Below are 16519 nucleotides of genomic sequence, written 5' to 3' on the forward strand. Positions count from 1 at the left end.
AACTATTTCCAAAGTTTTGGGAGCAGGAAAGTACAGTAGTTTTACACTTGTAATCGAGTAACTAAAAAATACTTCTCTCGCACGCTATGGAAATTAAGATGCAAATTTTTCTATATGCAAGGGTTCAAGGTGAGTGTTAACCCACACATCTCTATCATTTTATGTTACTGACATGTATAAATATATAGCTGATTATCTTGTTCCATGACAGCTATATAGCAAAATTTGATTATGACAGTGGAACTCCTCAATTTTGAAAATTCTCAAACTGATGGAACTTTCATGCACTAAAGGGCAAAATATTGATAAGCTTACTTGCTCTAGTTGGAGGAACACGTGGACTGGGTGAAGTTTTAGGTTTGGAAGGCCCTGGGCGTGTATCTTTAGGAGCTGAAAGAAAGAAACTGGGTTAAACATTACTAAAGTTTTCCAAGGTATCAGTGTCAACTACCACCCACAACAGTCAATAAAAACAAAGCAAAGATTTGAACCAAAGGTATTCTTATGGAAGTGATCCAAAAGAGAGGTTTTTTTAACAAAATCAGATTATAGAGAAAAGAAATAATCTTCTGTGACAAAACATCAACTAGGCATGTGATAGAATTACTGGTTCCATTTAAGAAGAGGATTTAAAAAATAAAAGAAGAAGAAAACAGAATAAGCAGCTTCAAATACAAATGACACCACTGGTCTGTAACGGAGGTTGTCCTGGAACGATGCACAGTACCAGATTCAAGTGACAAAAAATCCTTAGTCAAACGGATCTGCCTCAAGCAATCATGTGACCCAAGATCACTGAAGTAATTGTTTTCTGACAGTGAAATTGAGGTTTGAGCGAAACGGAATAATTTTTTAGTCCTCTATGATGGACCGAATTTCATTTCATAAACTAGAGGGGAAGGGAAGCAGAGAAAGCAAGCTTGCAGCTTGCAGCTCTGCAAATCTGTTCTGCCCCAATCATATGATCAACAGAAACCATGCCTCCTCTACAGTATGACTGAGGATATATAAGTTAGGGTCCTGTTCTGATCTACCTTCTGCCTCTTATCATTAAGTATTGAAGAAAATTGCCCTATGTTCTGTGTATAACAACTTGAAAGGAACAAGGGATTTTCTCAATTGTTGTGCAGAAAATAAAAAAAGTGACAGAGAACCTTGACTATTAAATTATTAAGGAACATGAAAAGAAAGGTGACAAATGTTTGTAGGTCTACTCTTAATGATTTGTGCTGAAGAAGAAAGAAAATATGACTACTCAAACAAGAAAGCATCATTACCTATTGTTGACTTTGGTTTCTCAGTTCTAAACTTAATTGGTTCCAGGACTGTATTAGCAAAATAAAACAACAAAAACAAGTATTACCAGGAACAATCAAAATATTACAATCACTGTCCCCACAATAATCATACCATCCATGCTACAGCTGATGGCAGATGGTCATTTCTCCCTGAAATTCAACACTTCAGAGTATTGTGCTGCTCAGAATTGCCTCCAGTTCAAGGTAATAGCTCTAATACAGAACAAATCTGAAGCTTTTGTAAAAGCCACAAAGAGACTGTGAGTGGTTTTTCACCTTCATCTTTGTACACTTTCCTGACTTATTTCAAGAGGGTTTTGTTTCAAACAATAGCTGCAGACTTACTGAGGGAATAAGGAACCCAAGTTATCATCTCTCTGCCCATTTTTTTCAGCAATACCATCTAATACTGCATTTACTTTGGGTACCCGTACTGGGTCTGGGTGGGACAGAGTCTATTTTCTTCATAGCAGCCCCTGTGGTACTGTGTTTTAAATTCATGACTAAGGAAGTGTTGCTAACATACCAGTGTTTTAGCTATTGCTGATTATGGCTTGTTCCAGCATCAAGGAGTTCTCTGTTTTTAACTCTTCCCCCAAGTAAGTAGGCTGGAGGTGGGCAAGATGCCAGGAGGGAACACATCCAGGACTGCTGAACCAAATTGATCAAAGGGATATTCCCCCTCATATAATGTTATGCTTAGCAACGACACTTTCCTAAAGGACCCATTGCTTCCAGATTGGCACTGGTCTCCTAGTGGGATGTGGTCGGTGGTATCACTTGGTTCCTCCCCTTCCTTTTTTTATCCTTCACTTGTTAAACTGGCTTTATCTTGAGCTACAATTTTTCTTCTCATTTCTGCTCCTCTAATTCTCTCCCCCAAACCACTGTGGAGTGGAATAGGAAAGTGGCTGATGTGCGCTTAGTTGCTGGCTAGGGTCAACCTTCTACAATACCTCATGCAACAGCTAGTGTGAGTTGCATAATTTACTTTCTCCATTCTTAACTAAATAAAATGATACCCCTCCTTTTCACCTTCGCTTCACCAAAACAAGCAAATTCACACAGAAAAGACCTATTTTCACTGAGACTTGTACAGAAGATGCTCGCTGTTGCAGTGATTTAAAATGTAACAAAGAATGGTAGACAGAGATTTTAAACTTACCAGGTTGCTTATAAATTCCACAATTTTATCACACAAGGAATATATGTGCAAGGGATACACATAAATCTGAAGCTCCACTGATCACCGTAGATTTCATAAGACACACATATCAGTATGAAAATGTAAAGAAACAATGTACTTGCCAGGTTTTGTTTGTGACATCTCTGAGCTTGGTGATGTTCGGGGTTTGGAAGGAACATGGTGTGGTTCCTTAGGGACTGAAAAAAGAAATAATCTCAAGAACTCATCCTGACAGAAGACATAATGTTAAAAAAGAATATATGCCTTTGGGACCCTCTGGAAACATCAAAAACTTGAGTAATGGAGATATACAAAAGCTTGGTACATGAAAAAAGAGTGCTGATGGAGAACCTCTGTACCAGGATAGCATAAAGCAAGGCCGGTGTGGATGGACCAATATAAAAGGTGAAGCAGCATATGACAGAATCTGAGTATAGAGACAAGTAGTCAAAGGTAGATTGTAGTGCTTCTGTCCACTTTACAGAATGCATTTGTGTGAAAAAAACCAAAACAGAATAGATGATTATTAATTGTTAGTATAAAATCATCAAAAAATCCCTTACAGGATGAAATTTAATAGCAAAAAATTATGATGGTGGAGTACAACGAATACTTGTGATGCTCAGCATACACTGAGAGAAAAGCTGAATGTGATGGTCACCAAGTGATTTACCCTCTAGGTAAAACTGTTACCTATTGTTGGTTTTAATTGATCAGTTCTAAATGTTATGGATTCCAGGACTGTATTGGAAACAAAACATAGAAGACATTTTGAAAATTGAAGAGAATAACTCCACTTATAATTAGTATTACTTGACTAGCAACTGCTTTCTGAATCATGTGCTATGTATACTGTCTCATAAAGAAACAGTTACCTTTAAAGAAGTCTCTGAGAAAGCAGTGTAACCTGCAAGATAATGTGAGCTTTGTTCTCCCATGGGCTTCAATGAGATATCCAAATATAGAGCATTATGTTATTCAAAAATGGCTTTCTAGAGACACAAATATCTTCATTTTGTGGTGTATTTCAGATGCAGTTTATATATACAGTTGGAATCAGAGACTATTTACTTGTTTACTGCATGCTGTGTTATTAAAGAGCACTATGGTGTATTGTGTTGCACAGTCATATTATTTAGCTCTAAACTGGTATGGATCTAAAATAAAACTGTATGTTTAGGAGCCATAAGGGTGTGAAATTGATGGTATCCCTCTCTGTGTCAATTTTTCTTTATGGATTACAATAAAAAAGTAAAAAATTCTTTTGATCTTTTAAGACAATCACAAGGTAAGTGGGTGATGCTATAGAAAAAGTTCTGTATATTATAGATTCTTGAAGAAACAGTAAGTTGCTGTGTTGGCTTTTTGTTTGGTTTGTTTTTTTTTTTTAAACAAAGAACAGTACAAGCTTATAACATTTGTGTGACAAAACCATTCATCATTTTTGAGAAGGCCAGCCTGCCATAATAATGAAAAATGACCACAGAGGTAAAAGCTGAGCTAATGAGAAGCTGCATTTTAAGGTGTAATTTGGAAACAATGTTTTATAATCAGCTGTCACGGTTAAAAAATTATGAGAGGACAAGGTTTTTTCTTTTGTTTTCTACAGGAGACCATCACATCTAAGAGATAACATCAGATTTTAAAAAAATATTGCTTTGTGTCTACAGTTTAAAGATCTTCATTAAATTCATTATCATTAAATTTTTCACATTTACCAAAAGGTAACATATGTTAATATTTGATACCCTTGCAATTTTCTGTTGATATTACAAACTGGATAGCAGGGGACAGAAAGTAATTTTTCCTGCCTACTACTGAATTCAACTGCACTCACATTTAATGACATAAAAATCCAGTATTTTGAAATACCAATTAAATGATCATTAATGCCAATAAATATAAACAAATACTAACTATGTACTGGGTAATTTCTCATGCAGAAAATAATAATGTCATGAAATTAAGTAATTGTTACTTAAAAAGGAAACATAACATTTTTATTCTAACAATGTAAAGCAGTGTGGTAAATAATTGTACCTCCCAGGTAGCCACAGTGCATACTTTAATTGCTTGGTATTTGCTTCAGTTACCACAGTTAATCTGAGCGTAACAAAATTATTCTTATCCTGTTGCCCTGAAGTAACAGAGATTTATTCTTTTGCATGATGAAAAATACCTAGCAAATAAACTGCAAACAAATTGCTGAGCACAGCAGAACAGAACTCCATTATGTTTTAACTGGCTCAGGTAACTAAACAGCTGCTCAGAAATACATTTCGATCCAATATAAACTGAATCAGAAATAATCACAAAGCATTTTACCATCTTTGGCTTGTGGGATATGAGGTTTGGGTGAAGTTTTAGGTCTAGAAGGAACACGTTGAGTCTCCCTTGGAGCTGGAAGAGAAAATGTGGGTAATAAGCACAGCAATTTAACAAATCTGATACCAGATGAACACACAAGCACAGAAACCTCACACCTGCAACCAAGAAGTGTCCTTGTAGGAAGTAGGAAAGTCAGGTAATATTCTCCATGTGTTTACAACAATCTAAACAGGAAAGTGGAATTTTAGTAATTTTTGAAGCTTAATTGTTTGTTGGTTTTTTGTTTTGTTTTCATAAAAACTGAAACAAACACAAACAAGCATAATTATGAAAAGGTGATTGAGAGCAGCCAGAACAATTTTCTTAAAAAACAGGCAATATTCCAGCTGTGAAGAGAGCAATAAGCCCAACGGTCGTGAATGCCAAGCAAAAGAATTACCTAGAAGGAAAATGAAGTTAAACAAAACAATCCTAAGGCATAAGGTGATTAACTTCAGTGATGCTTTCTGTGATGGAAAAAAGCAGACATGACAACTGGCCAAGGAAATATCATTACCTATCGTTGGCCTTGGTGGTTCAATTCTAAGTGTAATAGGATCCAAGACTGCAACAGAAACAGTGTGACAAAGTAAGTGTGGAATATACTCCAAAAACCTAAAATTTCTACATGGATATGTATAAAAGCAGATGCTAATACAACACCACGGTAATGTGGATCTTCAAACTAACTTTTACTTTTTAAAACCATGTGCAATTAAAGTTCCTAATAATACAGGTTAAATAAGAAATATATAATTGGGCAAGCTTGATGGCAACAGAAGCAAAAATATGAGCATAGAAATCAGTAAATCTTAGAACAAGCAAGAGAAGTGGGCATGGAGCATAACCCAGAGAGGAACTCAACATACAAAAATGTCAGGAATCTCCAAATTGAAGTCTGTTACTACTTGAAAGTAGCATGCTGACCATGACAAGACAACTGAATTTTTCCTCTAAGGTAAGCAATTAAGCAGAGGACTAAAAGGCTGCTATTGGTACAGCTATACTTACTAATTATCTGAAAAAACTTATTTTGGTAAAACCTCTTAGTTTTTCTTCATTAGATCCGCTTACAATTTGGATAACAAACCCGATATATCACGTTCTTTTCCTCCTCACAAACTATGCCAAATGGGGAAAAAAATTATGAAATGGCAGAATCTATAAAAATTTCCTGCCAGTAAAGAAAGTACATTAAAATAATATTAATGCATAAACTCTCCCCTCTAAAGGCATTAACAAATAAAGTAGCATTAAACATACAGACATACACACCTAAAGACAGAACCTTTTCTATAGCCCATACTCACTTATCTCCCAAAATCTACTATACATCCACTGATTTTAAAAATGGGCTTCACAACAAATAAAACTATAAAACTTTGATTGCAATTGATGCTTTTGATACTACCTCTTAGAAGACATCTCCATGCTAGAAACATTGAGAAGTAATAAAGCCTCAAGATTATACTTCCATTTGTTTGGGTTTGGGCCACATATGAATAAGCAAGAAGCCTACAGGAAATGGTGCTTTCAACTGCACATATTATTAGACCAGTGAAAAGAAGAATGACTGAAGATGACTCATAATCATTACCCTCTGCAGTCTTTGGACGTTCATATGTGTAGGGACTCCTAGTAGTGACTGACACTGGAATGGTTGCTGCAGGAATAAAGAGAATTTTCTTGAGAGAAATACAGGTGCATCTATATCTATTTTTCAGCTGCTGGTATGGCTCAGCTGCTCTTGCTTCCCAGTCAAAATCCAACTCCTCCCAACTATTCAGAAACACTGAGTGAATGATAAATTTAGGGAATGTTCATAACTACCCTGTGTGACTTCTGTGGCCCTTAAAAATTAAAAAGTGCATTTATGCTACAGGAACACAACAGCAGAGGACCCCTCTAAATCTTTATCTTCCTGTTCTACTAAAGTTTTTTTCTCCTTCTTTTTATGGCTGTAGGCCACTAAAAAGAAACAGTGGCAGAGAAATCCTTTTTCTTTGGTAAATCTTTCTATTAATTTTCCTGAGTTTCTTCCATAGTGATGCAAAGGTTAGATGTGAAAGACTTCAGGTGTAAATAACTGTAAAGTCACAGAAGGCAAGGCTGAAGATCCCAGTAGATTAACTAGAGCCACAGCACGTTAGATAATCAAGTTAACAAGCTTCCTGACTCTATCTACAGTACTTAATTAGGTTTGAAAGAGATGAACTCCAAAGACTCTGAAAAATATAAGGATCTTTGAAGACAAAGTTTGTAAAATTATTTAGTATTAGCATGGTTTTACAACTGGAGTCCATTTTCATTCCTAAATACATCTATGGTCATTAAGTAACCTCTGTTCTTATCCAAACCTACAAACTTTACTTCATTTTTTTACTCTGCTTTGACTCTTCTCAGTCTATCTTTTTTTACCTATACTTGCACAACACATATTTTAATTAGGAAAGAAAAAGTGATTGATGAATGTTGTACAATGTGCCTAAAATTATATTTTTGGACATACTGGCGACTTGTCATGATGAAATTCACAAGCATTTCAAGACTCACAAGTACACTTATTTCAAGGAAATTACCTTAAAATACAATAAAACCTGAGACCTTCTAAAACTCTGTCAGTTTAGATACAAAACGACTTTATTAATTTAAAAGTCTCTATTTCCCTGCATGAAGGTTTCTGGTGAGGGGATTATATCTGGGAGGATTGTGTTTAAGTTAAAAAGACTGAATTATTTCAGAATTTTAATTTTCCCCTAATTTATTTTCTGACATGTTACTGGTTGATGTATTTAATACTATTGCCACTACTCAAAGAAAGTAAAATATTCAAAAATTTCTTCAAGACAAATAATTTAAGAAAAGTAGTTGACCAGAGAGGTTATGGAATCTCAGTCCCTGGAGAGACTGAAAAGCTTTTCCAGAAAGAAAATGTTGCAGTGCAGTTGGGTGCATGATAGAAAATTCACTATCACTTCCTGTTCTGAAAAATGGAGAACTTAGTACGTTTAGATAGAGGTGTTCATGCTAACAATAGTATAGGTGAGGACAATGGCTGGGTGTGATCACGTTGGCAACAAAAACTCTTTTTCATCCAGGTAATAGATTCAATTACCCAAATATCAAGAAAAAGAATGGAGCTGTGAACTTCCACTAGAATGTATAGTTTGTTGTTTGGAAGGATTGAAAATTGTTTCTATGTTTGGGGTTTTTTAAATGAAGGTTTTTTCTCCACTGAAAATCAGAAACTGCACAAAAGAGGTATTAACAATTAGAGTCAAAATTAACTTTCAGGATCTCTGTTTGACCCAAAGTGGGTCATTAGTAAGTCCCTGATCAAGTATGATTTTGTCACATATTCTTCATTACTTTGATTCAATGTTAAGGAAAGTTGACAATGACTGTTGTGACACAAGTGTCTAATTTAGTCTGAACTCCGAAGTGAGCGGGAACATCCTGCTCTTTGACCATTTTACCACCCACCCAAAAGCCAGGTTCTCCCCATGCATATTTTATGCCTCAAATAATATCTTCTGAACAAGAATATCCTCATTTGTTACATCAGAATAATGCCAATTTCACAATTACCTACCTACAGGAAAAGCCTTACAAGCTTTATTGTGATTAAAAAGTGTGTATTAGGATTCCACCTGATTGATGAGTGAAACCACCAACAAGGAAAGGACAAGGAAGAGGTATGAGTACAAACACAGAATCATGACACTTTTTTTGTAGTCATATAGAAACTTGTTATATAGCTATTCAGTGTGGAAACATCAGTATAAAATCTTGATCTTGTCAGTCCAAGGGCGTAAAATAATTTCATGCAACAGTTTTCAAATGAGTTGGTTTTTTTCTCTGCTGTTTCAAAAAACAGCATGCCGGATTCAGATCTATATACAGACATAGGCATCTACAGCAGAGACAAGAGTAATTATTCTTGTAATACAACACTGGACTTCCTACACTAAAAATTATGTAGCAGCTGTAATCAGCACGAAAAACTAATTATACACACCACTTTGAGACAGTTCCAAGTCATAAGTACCATTCAGTTAACAAGCTTCCCAGGGAATAATTTGGTCTGAAGAGAGTAATTTCTTTTTACGAGCAAAAAATAATTTGCAGGGAATCTGGAAAGAATTTAATAAAATTGTCTGATCTCTTCCAGCATTAAGTGAGACATTCTTACAATAAACAATTGTGCAATTTTAAGCTTTTTAACTTCATTATAAAACATGTAACACTATAAATATTTGTGTAACTGTATTTACTTATTCTCCAGGTCCAGAAAATGCCAGGTGTATTTTATTCTCTGCCATACATCACAGACCAAATTCAACCCCAGTGTGAAGGTGCTATTTGAGATCATAGAATATGCCTTTAGTAAATTCCAGAACAGAATTCCACTCTTATCTCCACAGTTTCAATTAAGTCTACATATGCATTAATGATCACTGAATCAATAAAAATCCTACTGTTCTATGTAAGATGCTATAATCATCAGCAAAGCAGGAGAATTTACATGTTCTGGGCTCTATGCTGAACTAAGTTGGAAAATTTGTGATTTTGAAATGAAAAGCAGGAAAACAACTTGTATCAATGCTGGGCTGTGTGAGTTGGTGATTTAGGATACAAAAGTTAAAAGTTTTCTTGGTTTGCTTCTTTTTTTTTTTTCCTTTTTGGATTCAATACAAAAATATTATTCCTCAAAGAGGAATTCCTCATCTTTCTGATGATTAAGTGCCAAACTTCACACAGAATAAATTTAAGCTAAAATGCACTACTTAAGTGATAAACTATAACAAAAGATGGCTATGGAAGTGAGTTACCAGGTTTAGTTCGTGGCTTTTTGGGTCTGGCAGATGGTCTAGGTTTAGATGCAGAAGGTGTGAGTTTTGCTTCTTTAGGAGCTGAAAAAAATATACTGGATTATAAGTTTATCCTTTCCACTTTATCACATAAAAATGAGAAGGGCAACAAATGGCTACTGGGAACAAGAGCAAATGGTAAAATCAGATATGCCAAGAGGGTTTCTCAAAAACCTTCCTAAGCCTTCACTACCCCAGCAAAATCCCTGCCTGTTCTTCACTGCAAAATTAAGTAGATTTAAAATGTGTAATTATAGCTTGCAATCAGATTCTAATGTTCCTCTAATTAAGTTAGCAAATTCATTTTTGCAAGATACTTAAGAAGTAAAACAATAGTCCTTTTTATCCTTCTGAATTCCAGGTCAATTTAAAGCCATCAGAAGACATAAATAGACAAAATATACAAAAATGTCCTCAATTTTCAGCACTATAAAGAAATTACTGGCAGGCAGCTGGAAGAACATGGAATCAATAATAAAAACCAGAATTGCTTCATAACTGTAGTCGTTGAATTCTGCTAATAAAATAGAAGTAGCATCATGTAAATAGTAAAAATTAAGAACAACCAGTCCTAGAAATCTTTTTCCCCCTAAACATGCATGGGCTGGAACTATAATTCACTAATCTGACTGTTTGTCTGACCTTGGATGAACTTTAAGGTCAGTTTTGGGCATTATAGGCAGCAATTTTGTTCATCTTTAAAAAGCAGGACTCCGAGACTGCTTCATAGCAGTAGACACAGTGGAAAAGTGTTTGACATTTACAGTGAGACATGAAGTGACTGAGAGGTGTTTTTCAAGCCAAAATGACATTCAGAAGGATTTATAAAACAGTGAATTAACACATTCACCTAGTGCCACAGGAATCCTTCATTGAGTGTTCTAGGATTAGCACCCACAATATTACCCTTGCACTTGGCTTTTCAATTGTATTTCCAAGGGGTTTGTGATTATTTCTGAGGGTAAAGAGTGTTGGTGTAGAAAAACTCCCAATAAAATGGAACACAATTCTGATTCCCAAAATTTTACTGTACCACAGAACTAGAGGAAATGTATGGGGAAAAAAATTGGTTTCTTCTTCTCCTGAGCTTAGAAAAACAATTCTGAATGCTTATCTCCTAACTTTTTCCCTCTTTCAGAGAAATGGATTAAATACAGTACAAGCTATGAGATGAAGTAGCAGAGTCCAGATGGTGGCTTGGACTGCAAAGAAGAATGACCAACAGCTACAGAAACATGTATTACCTAGTGTTGCTCTTGGTTGCTCAACAGTCTGAGAAGTTTTAGGCTCCAAAAGTGGTGGTTTAGGGGCTAGAAAAGAAAAATTCAAGTGTAATCGAACCAATCAGTAGATGTATCAGCAGCAAGCCAAGAGGGTTATAATTCCAACAGTTCAGGGGAGTTGTTTTTTAAACAGTCTAGAGAAGCCTTACTCTTATGCGTAAGACTCTACACTCCTTTTAGTTTTGTTTCCTATGAAATTGCACACTGTATGCTTTGTGTGAGTCTGTTTCCTTCCCCATTTTTACGTTCTCAGGACATTTTCATCTGTTATTTCATTCAGTTAGCAAATAGATTTACATTATGGGAGAACAGTGAGAAAGGATGGATGAGGTTTTTGACTGAAGAAAAGAATGTGGTCTATAACAAATACCAGAGAATCTATGTGAAAGAGGAAACTCCTAAATACCAAATTCTTTCTGAAATGTTAAATGAGTACCTACAGTACATTGTAAGAGAGGTATAAGACGACAAAGACAGCTCCTACTTTTTACTGACCTGTCTGTTTATAAGACATGAGAACAGAAACATTTTAGGGCTCTAGTAATCCACACTGTAATACTTATTGGTCCAGCACCTGAATCACTAAAGGAGGCAAATTAATTTCTCTTAATGCCAAATAAGAAGAAAATTAGTAGATATCTGGTTTTTTGAACAAAAAGTAGAAAAGGAAAAAAACATGACACCATGACAATGTTCCTATAGTCAAAGAATAAATTTCATGTGTATATGAAAGTTTTTCTTCTACTTTGAGAAAGATCTCCTGTTTCCACTAAAATGGCAATGCTTTTCATTGGGTTCTCTACAGAAGGATTACTGATCACATGAGCAGTACTTTACTTTCAATCAACCAACTCTTTGGACTAGCAAAGATGTCATCTTTGCCATAGTATGTCTGTGGGAGATGGGGATTGGCAAGGGAGATTGTAGAAATAACACATATTGCTCATACAAGGGATATTAAAACACCCTTGTGCCACCCAGAAGAATTTTCTCATTCCAGTCCTTTAGAAAGGTTGCAGGACTAGAGAACTTGTTTATGTTTTTATCACTGGACCCAAATGCATAAAACTGATGAGTTTAACTCTCATTCCTTATGTTAGGCAACATCAAATGACCAATTTAAGAATGATGAGCTAAACAGGATGTTTATGTATTGCATCCTGTCCCTTTTAGGAAGTTTCACTTAGATATTTTTAGTGAACACATCTCTCTGCATCCCAACTTATAAAAATGGTGCGCGCAATTACCAGGTTTCACATCCTGTACTTCTGGGGTAGCAGATGGTTTCAGTTTAGAAGGAATAAGTGGTATTTCTTTTGGAGCTGAAAGAAAGAGCTCAGTTTGTAATCAAAAATTGTTTAACAAGCATTTCCCATAACAAACAGCACATGTCACAAGTTTATATTGAAGAAAAGACAACTTAGTATGGAATGTCAAAGCTAGCTGATGAAATAGGATTTTAAAATGTGGAATGGAGATGATGCTGAAATGCTGTGCATTGATGAGAAATAAGATTGTGTGACTCCAAAACAATAAAAATTTCCATTTTGAAAGCTTTACAATCAGACACAATCAGCACATGCGTGTGCATTGGGAGTAAAAGAGATAGACAGAACACTCATAATAGGATGATGATGTTTTATCATGCAAGAGGTAAGTTTTACTTCTCTGAGAGAGTAAAACCATCCAGAACTATGTTCTCATACACAAATATGTCAAGAACAATCAGTCTAATGAAAATGGAAGGACAAGACTCTCCAACCAGGAAAAAGAATGTTTATGCATGTGAGACAATATGCTAGAAGAAATGCATTCAAATGGGATGAAGTGCTCAAAACAAACACAGAGTTTTTCACTGGGTGAAAACAGCATTACCTAATGTTACCCTTGGCCATTGAAAAGGACGAGAAGTTTTAGGTGTGAAAGATTCCAGAATGGATTCACTTGTTGCTGCTGGAAGAAATTATGACAGTCATAAGAGAGCAAAGAGCTAATGGAAAAAACTCTTCTTTCTTAAGCAAAAACAAATTTGTTTTTACAAGAACAACAAATATTTAACTAATGCTTGTACAGCTAAGTATTTATTAGGGAGAAACTCAGAGCTGCACAGAGCTTCAGTCACTATAAATTGGCACATTTTTGATGGATGTTTATTTCCTCCTGCCTTCATTGCAACTGCTCTGGATCTCAACCACTGCTGAGTAAGATTTTAAGCAGAGCTCTTGAAGATTTTGGGTTTTGGTGCAATACTCAAGGGAGGTGATATTGTGTAAAATGCAGGAATCTATTGAAGAGGACATGTAAAAAAATTTGTCAGGCATTAAAACATACAACATTTGGAGAAGAAAGCTGACAGCTGATCCAACCATGGCTTCAGTCCAAAAGCATCATGTCTATGACTGTTAACCAATTTCGTGCTGTTAAGGATACACTATCCTTAATCTTTTTAATGAGGCTACAACAATAAAATGCAGCCTACAGCTCACATCACAGTGTTTTCATCATAACTACATACAAATACTGTTTCTCAATTATCTATGTGGCATTTCTTTCAAAATACTGAAAGAGACTCATGTGATTATGAGTTGTCACATGCATTGTAACTGTGAGAAAGCACTAATTTCAAACACCAGCAGGAACATATTTTCAAAATTCAGGTGTTAGGGGACTAATCAAAACATGCACTGAAAGTGCTATCAGTGTACTCATTTCAGTCAGTTTTAGAGCATGATTTGAGCTACTGAATAAAGAACTAGGTGTAGAGATTTTTGTACCTGGTCCAGGACCTGCTATTTCAGGCTTACTAGGTGTCACAGGGCTTGAAAAAACAGGCTGAATGCCACTGAAAACTATAAAAAAAACAGTAATCACAATAATCTCTGATTATAATTCTACACATAGCTTTTTTAGTTATAGAAGAACAACAAAAATGTTAAAGGCTATACCTAATTTGCAATGCAAAGGTCCACCCACCATAAACATGCGTTACCTCAGCAATGGAGCAGTGCTGGTTTAGAGTGTGAGCTGAAGTTAGTTGTTAAAATGAGAGCTAAAACTAAATTGTCAGTCAGCTAAAGTTCATATTACTTTAGACAGCATGGCCTATGTATTTTGAAGCAGCCCAGAAAATATGAAGGTAAAAGAACTTCTAACACCATGCTTATACAGATAAATCACTCCAAAAAAGGCAGAAAAATTGTAATATACAAAAACTAAAAAAGCCCTACAAACATATTTCTGTGGGGAAAAAAAGACTGCCTTAATTCTTTTCAGTGCTTTATTTTCTGTCAGTACTTTGTACTTTGTTAATGATTTTTAATGTCATATAATCTATGTACATATATACACATGAAAAACAAGGGTAAAATGAAGTTAAAAGAAGTCACTGAACAGAAAAAAATAGTTAGAAAAAAGCTTCCCATGCTGACAAAACAATATATAGTACGTAAATGTGTTCTATCTAAGTGTATAACAATTAAGTTTGTAAGAAAAAAAACAAGTAATTTAAAGATTCTTATTAAAATTTAGTAATTATTATTAGTATTAGTAGTAATAGTAGTGGTAGTATTAAATCAAGATTACTTCATGTAAGTATATCCCAAAGTAGTCCTAGTAGCTTTTTGAGAAACAAATGTGAGGAACACTATCAAGTGAGCTTCTCAGCAGTAAGGACAAGTTGTCATGTAAAAATGAGTACTTTGTCTGTCTACACTAATGATCATGACTCAAGCAGAAGACAATATGGAAAATGACCAAAACATCTAGGATTAATAAGATTTCAAAAATTGCTGTCAAAACATCAAAAAGAGTTTAATGGAAAAGCTAATGCGTTACTGTTACCCGTAGTTGTTGTTAACACATGAGGTGTTCTGGAAAGTGAAGGCACAGATTTTTCCAGGTCAGCTGAACTTGTAGCTGCAGAAAAATGTAAATAGCCCTGAGACAGATTCATACGATGCAGACACATGAAGGGGGGGGAGGAATCAGAAAGATTGTTTTGCATTGCTTTGCAAGATGCCAACACCACTACAATAAATTCACAAGATTTCCAGCTTGAAAAGAGAGGAACAAAACCTCAAAGTTTTGAAGATGTCACATGCACCTAAAAGACACACCCTGACAGAAACTGCGGTCTCCCTAAAGCAGGCAACAACAGGAGTCAATTGATATGTCTGTGCACATGTAACAGGAAAACCCTGTGCTTTTGACTTCACCTGCACCAAGAGACCTACATACTTTAAATACAAACAAATATGAATTTCTACAACCAGGTATTTCTATTGCCAAAGCTTTGCTTGTTTCAATACAGCGGATGTCAGTATTTTGAGTTACAGATTTTAATATATCATGCAATTTGTCATTTGTGATATTTTATCTAATTGACATAATATAAATTAACACAACTATTGTGATAGAGCCATAAAGTGAGGCAGCAAATCCAAAACAATACTGCTGGAATACTGACTTCCAGGCTTAGGATAATTCTCCTTCTCATCTCTTGCTATGAATACAAATTTAATCTTGAATACCTATAACCCCAGTAAGATAAGTTCAGAAGTGAAATAACAACATAACTTGAAAGAAATGTTTAGAAATAGAGAAAACTGCAAAATAATCTGTACTATGCAAGCTAACTGAAAATCCCTTATGGCAAAATATCCCAGTCAAGAATATATCTTTATAACTGACAATTAATCCATTTAGCTATTGGTCCTTATATTCAAGAGATTAAAACAACACAAAACAATATTAATTGCTCTGGTTTACTATTTATTTGATCCTCTGCCACAGAATATCACCATGTAGTTATAGCGCCTAACTATCAGACACTGGAGACAAAATTCCACTTCAGACAACACTAAGCAATCAGAGCAAACAGCCTCTAACTGTAACATCCTTGATGCAAAACCAAATACTAAGTTATGGAAGTATCATAAATATGATTTACCAGTCTCTACTTTTGATATTTCTGCAGATGCAGATGTTTGGGACAGGAAAGTAATATGATTAGAGTCCAGTGAAGCTGGAAAAAAAAAACCAACAGCACAAACAAAACAAAATATTCTTTTTGGTATCATCTGAACATATAGACTGAACAGATTTCAACATGTTACTAAGAAACTAGGGACGTGAGAGCAGAAAATGTCTCAAATGCACATGCAATGGATTATCTAATGTAAATGTGTGAAGATGCACTGCTGATGCAAAAGATGAAGAAGCAGTTACAAGAAATATGAAGAAGATATCACATTACAAGAAATGTGAAACTGCCATATCCAATTCCTGAAGTAACGTGTGGCCCTTTCATCTCTACATTTACACTTTTCTCCAATGTAAGCCCCAAGAGAAATAAGTTGGACTAAAAGCACAACAAGATCTCTTGGGACAATTCCCATCTTGCATCATTATCAGACCTGCAAGAAATATCATTACCACCAAACGCTGCTGGTGTCTTGAACCTTGAAGAAACATGCCATGATTCACTGAAAGCTGAAAAGAGCTTAAAACCCTAAC

General features: G+C 35.3%; 1 protein-coding gene across 9 annotated transcripts in view; it reads right to left on the bottom strand.

Moving 5' to 3' along the window:
• ABI3BP (ABI family member 3 binding protein) overlaps positions 1-16519 on the bottom strand; it is a 140859-nt gene that overhangs the window by 45731 nt on the left and 78609 nt on the right. For 7 of the 9 annotated variants that reach the window (XM_032677835.1, XM_032677837.1, XM_032677831.1 and 4 more), the window contains 14 exons: positions 15954-16028; positions 14846-14920; positions 13780-13854; positions 12881-12958; positions 12253-12327; positions 10967-11032; positions 9684-9764; positions 6449-6517; positions 5369-5416; positions 4810-4884; positions 3178-3225; positions 2607-2681; positions 1278-1325; positions 316-390 (listed from right to left, as the gene is read on the bottom strand). In XM_032677835.1, the coding sequence (XP_032533726.1) occupies positions 316-390; positions 1278-1325; positions 2607-2681; positions 3178-3225; positions 4810-4884; positions 5369-5416; positions 6449-6517; positions 9684-9764; positions 10967-11032; positions 12253-12327; positions 12881-12958; positions 13780-13854; positions 14846-14920; positions 15954-16028 (963 nt within the window). The remainder of the gene's footprint in view (positions 1-315; positions 391-1277; positions 1326-2606; positions 2682-3177; positions 3226-4809; positions 4885-5368; positions 5417-6448; positions 6518-9683; positions 9765-10966; positions 11033-12252; positions 12328-12880; positions 12959-13779; positions 13855-14845; positions 14921-15953; positions 16029-16519) is intronic. The other 2 variants (XM_032677830.1, XM_032677838.1) reach the window with 2 other exon arrangements.

This window comes from Chiroxiphia lanceolata, chromosome 2 (genome assembly GCF_009829145.1).
Source record: "Chiroxiphia lanceolata isolate bChiLan1 chromosome 2, bChiLan1.pri, whole genome shotgun sequence".
Taxonomy (NCBI): Eukaryota; Metazoa; Chordata; class Aves; order Passeriformes; family Pipridae; genus Chiroxiphia; species Chiroxiphia lanceolata.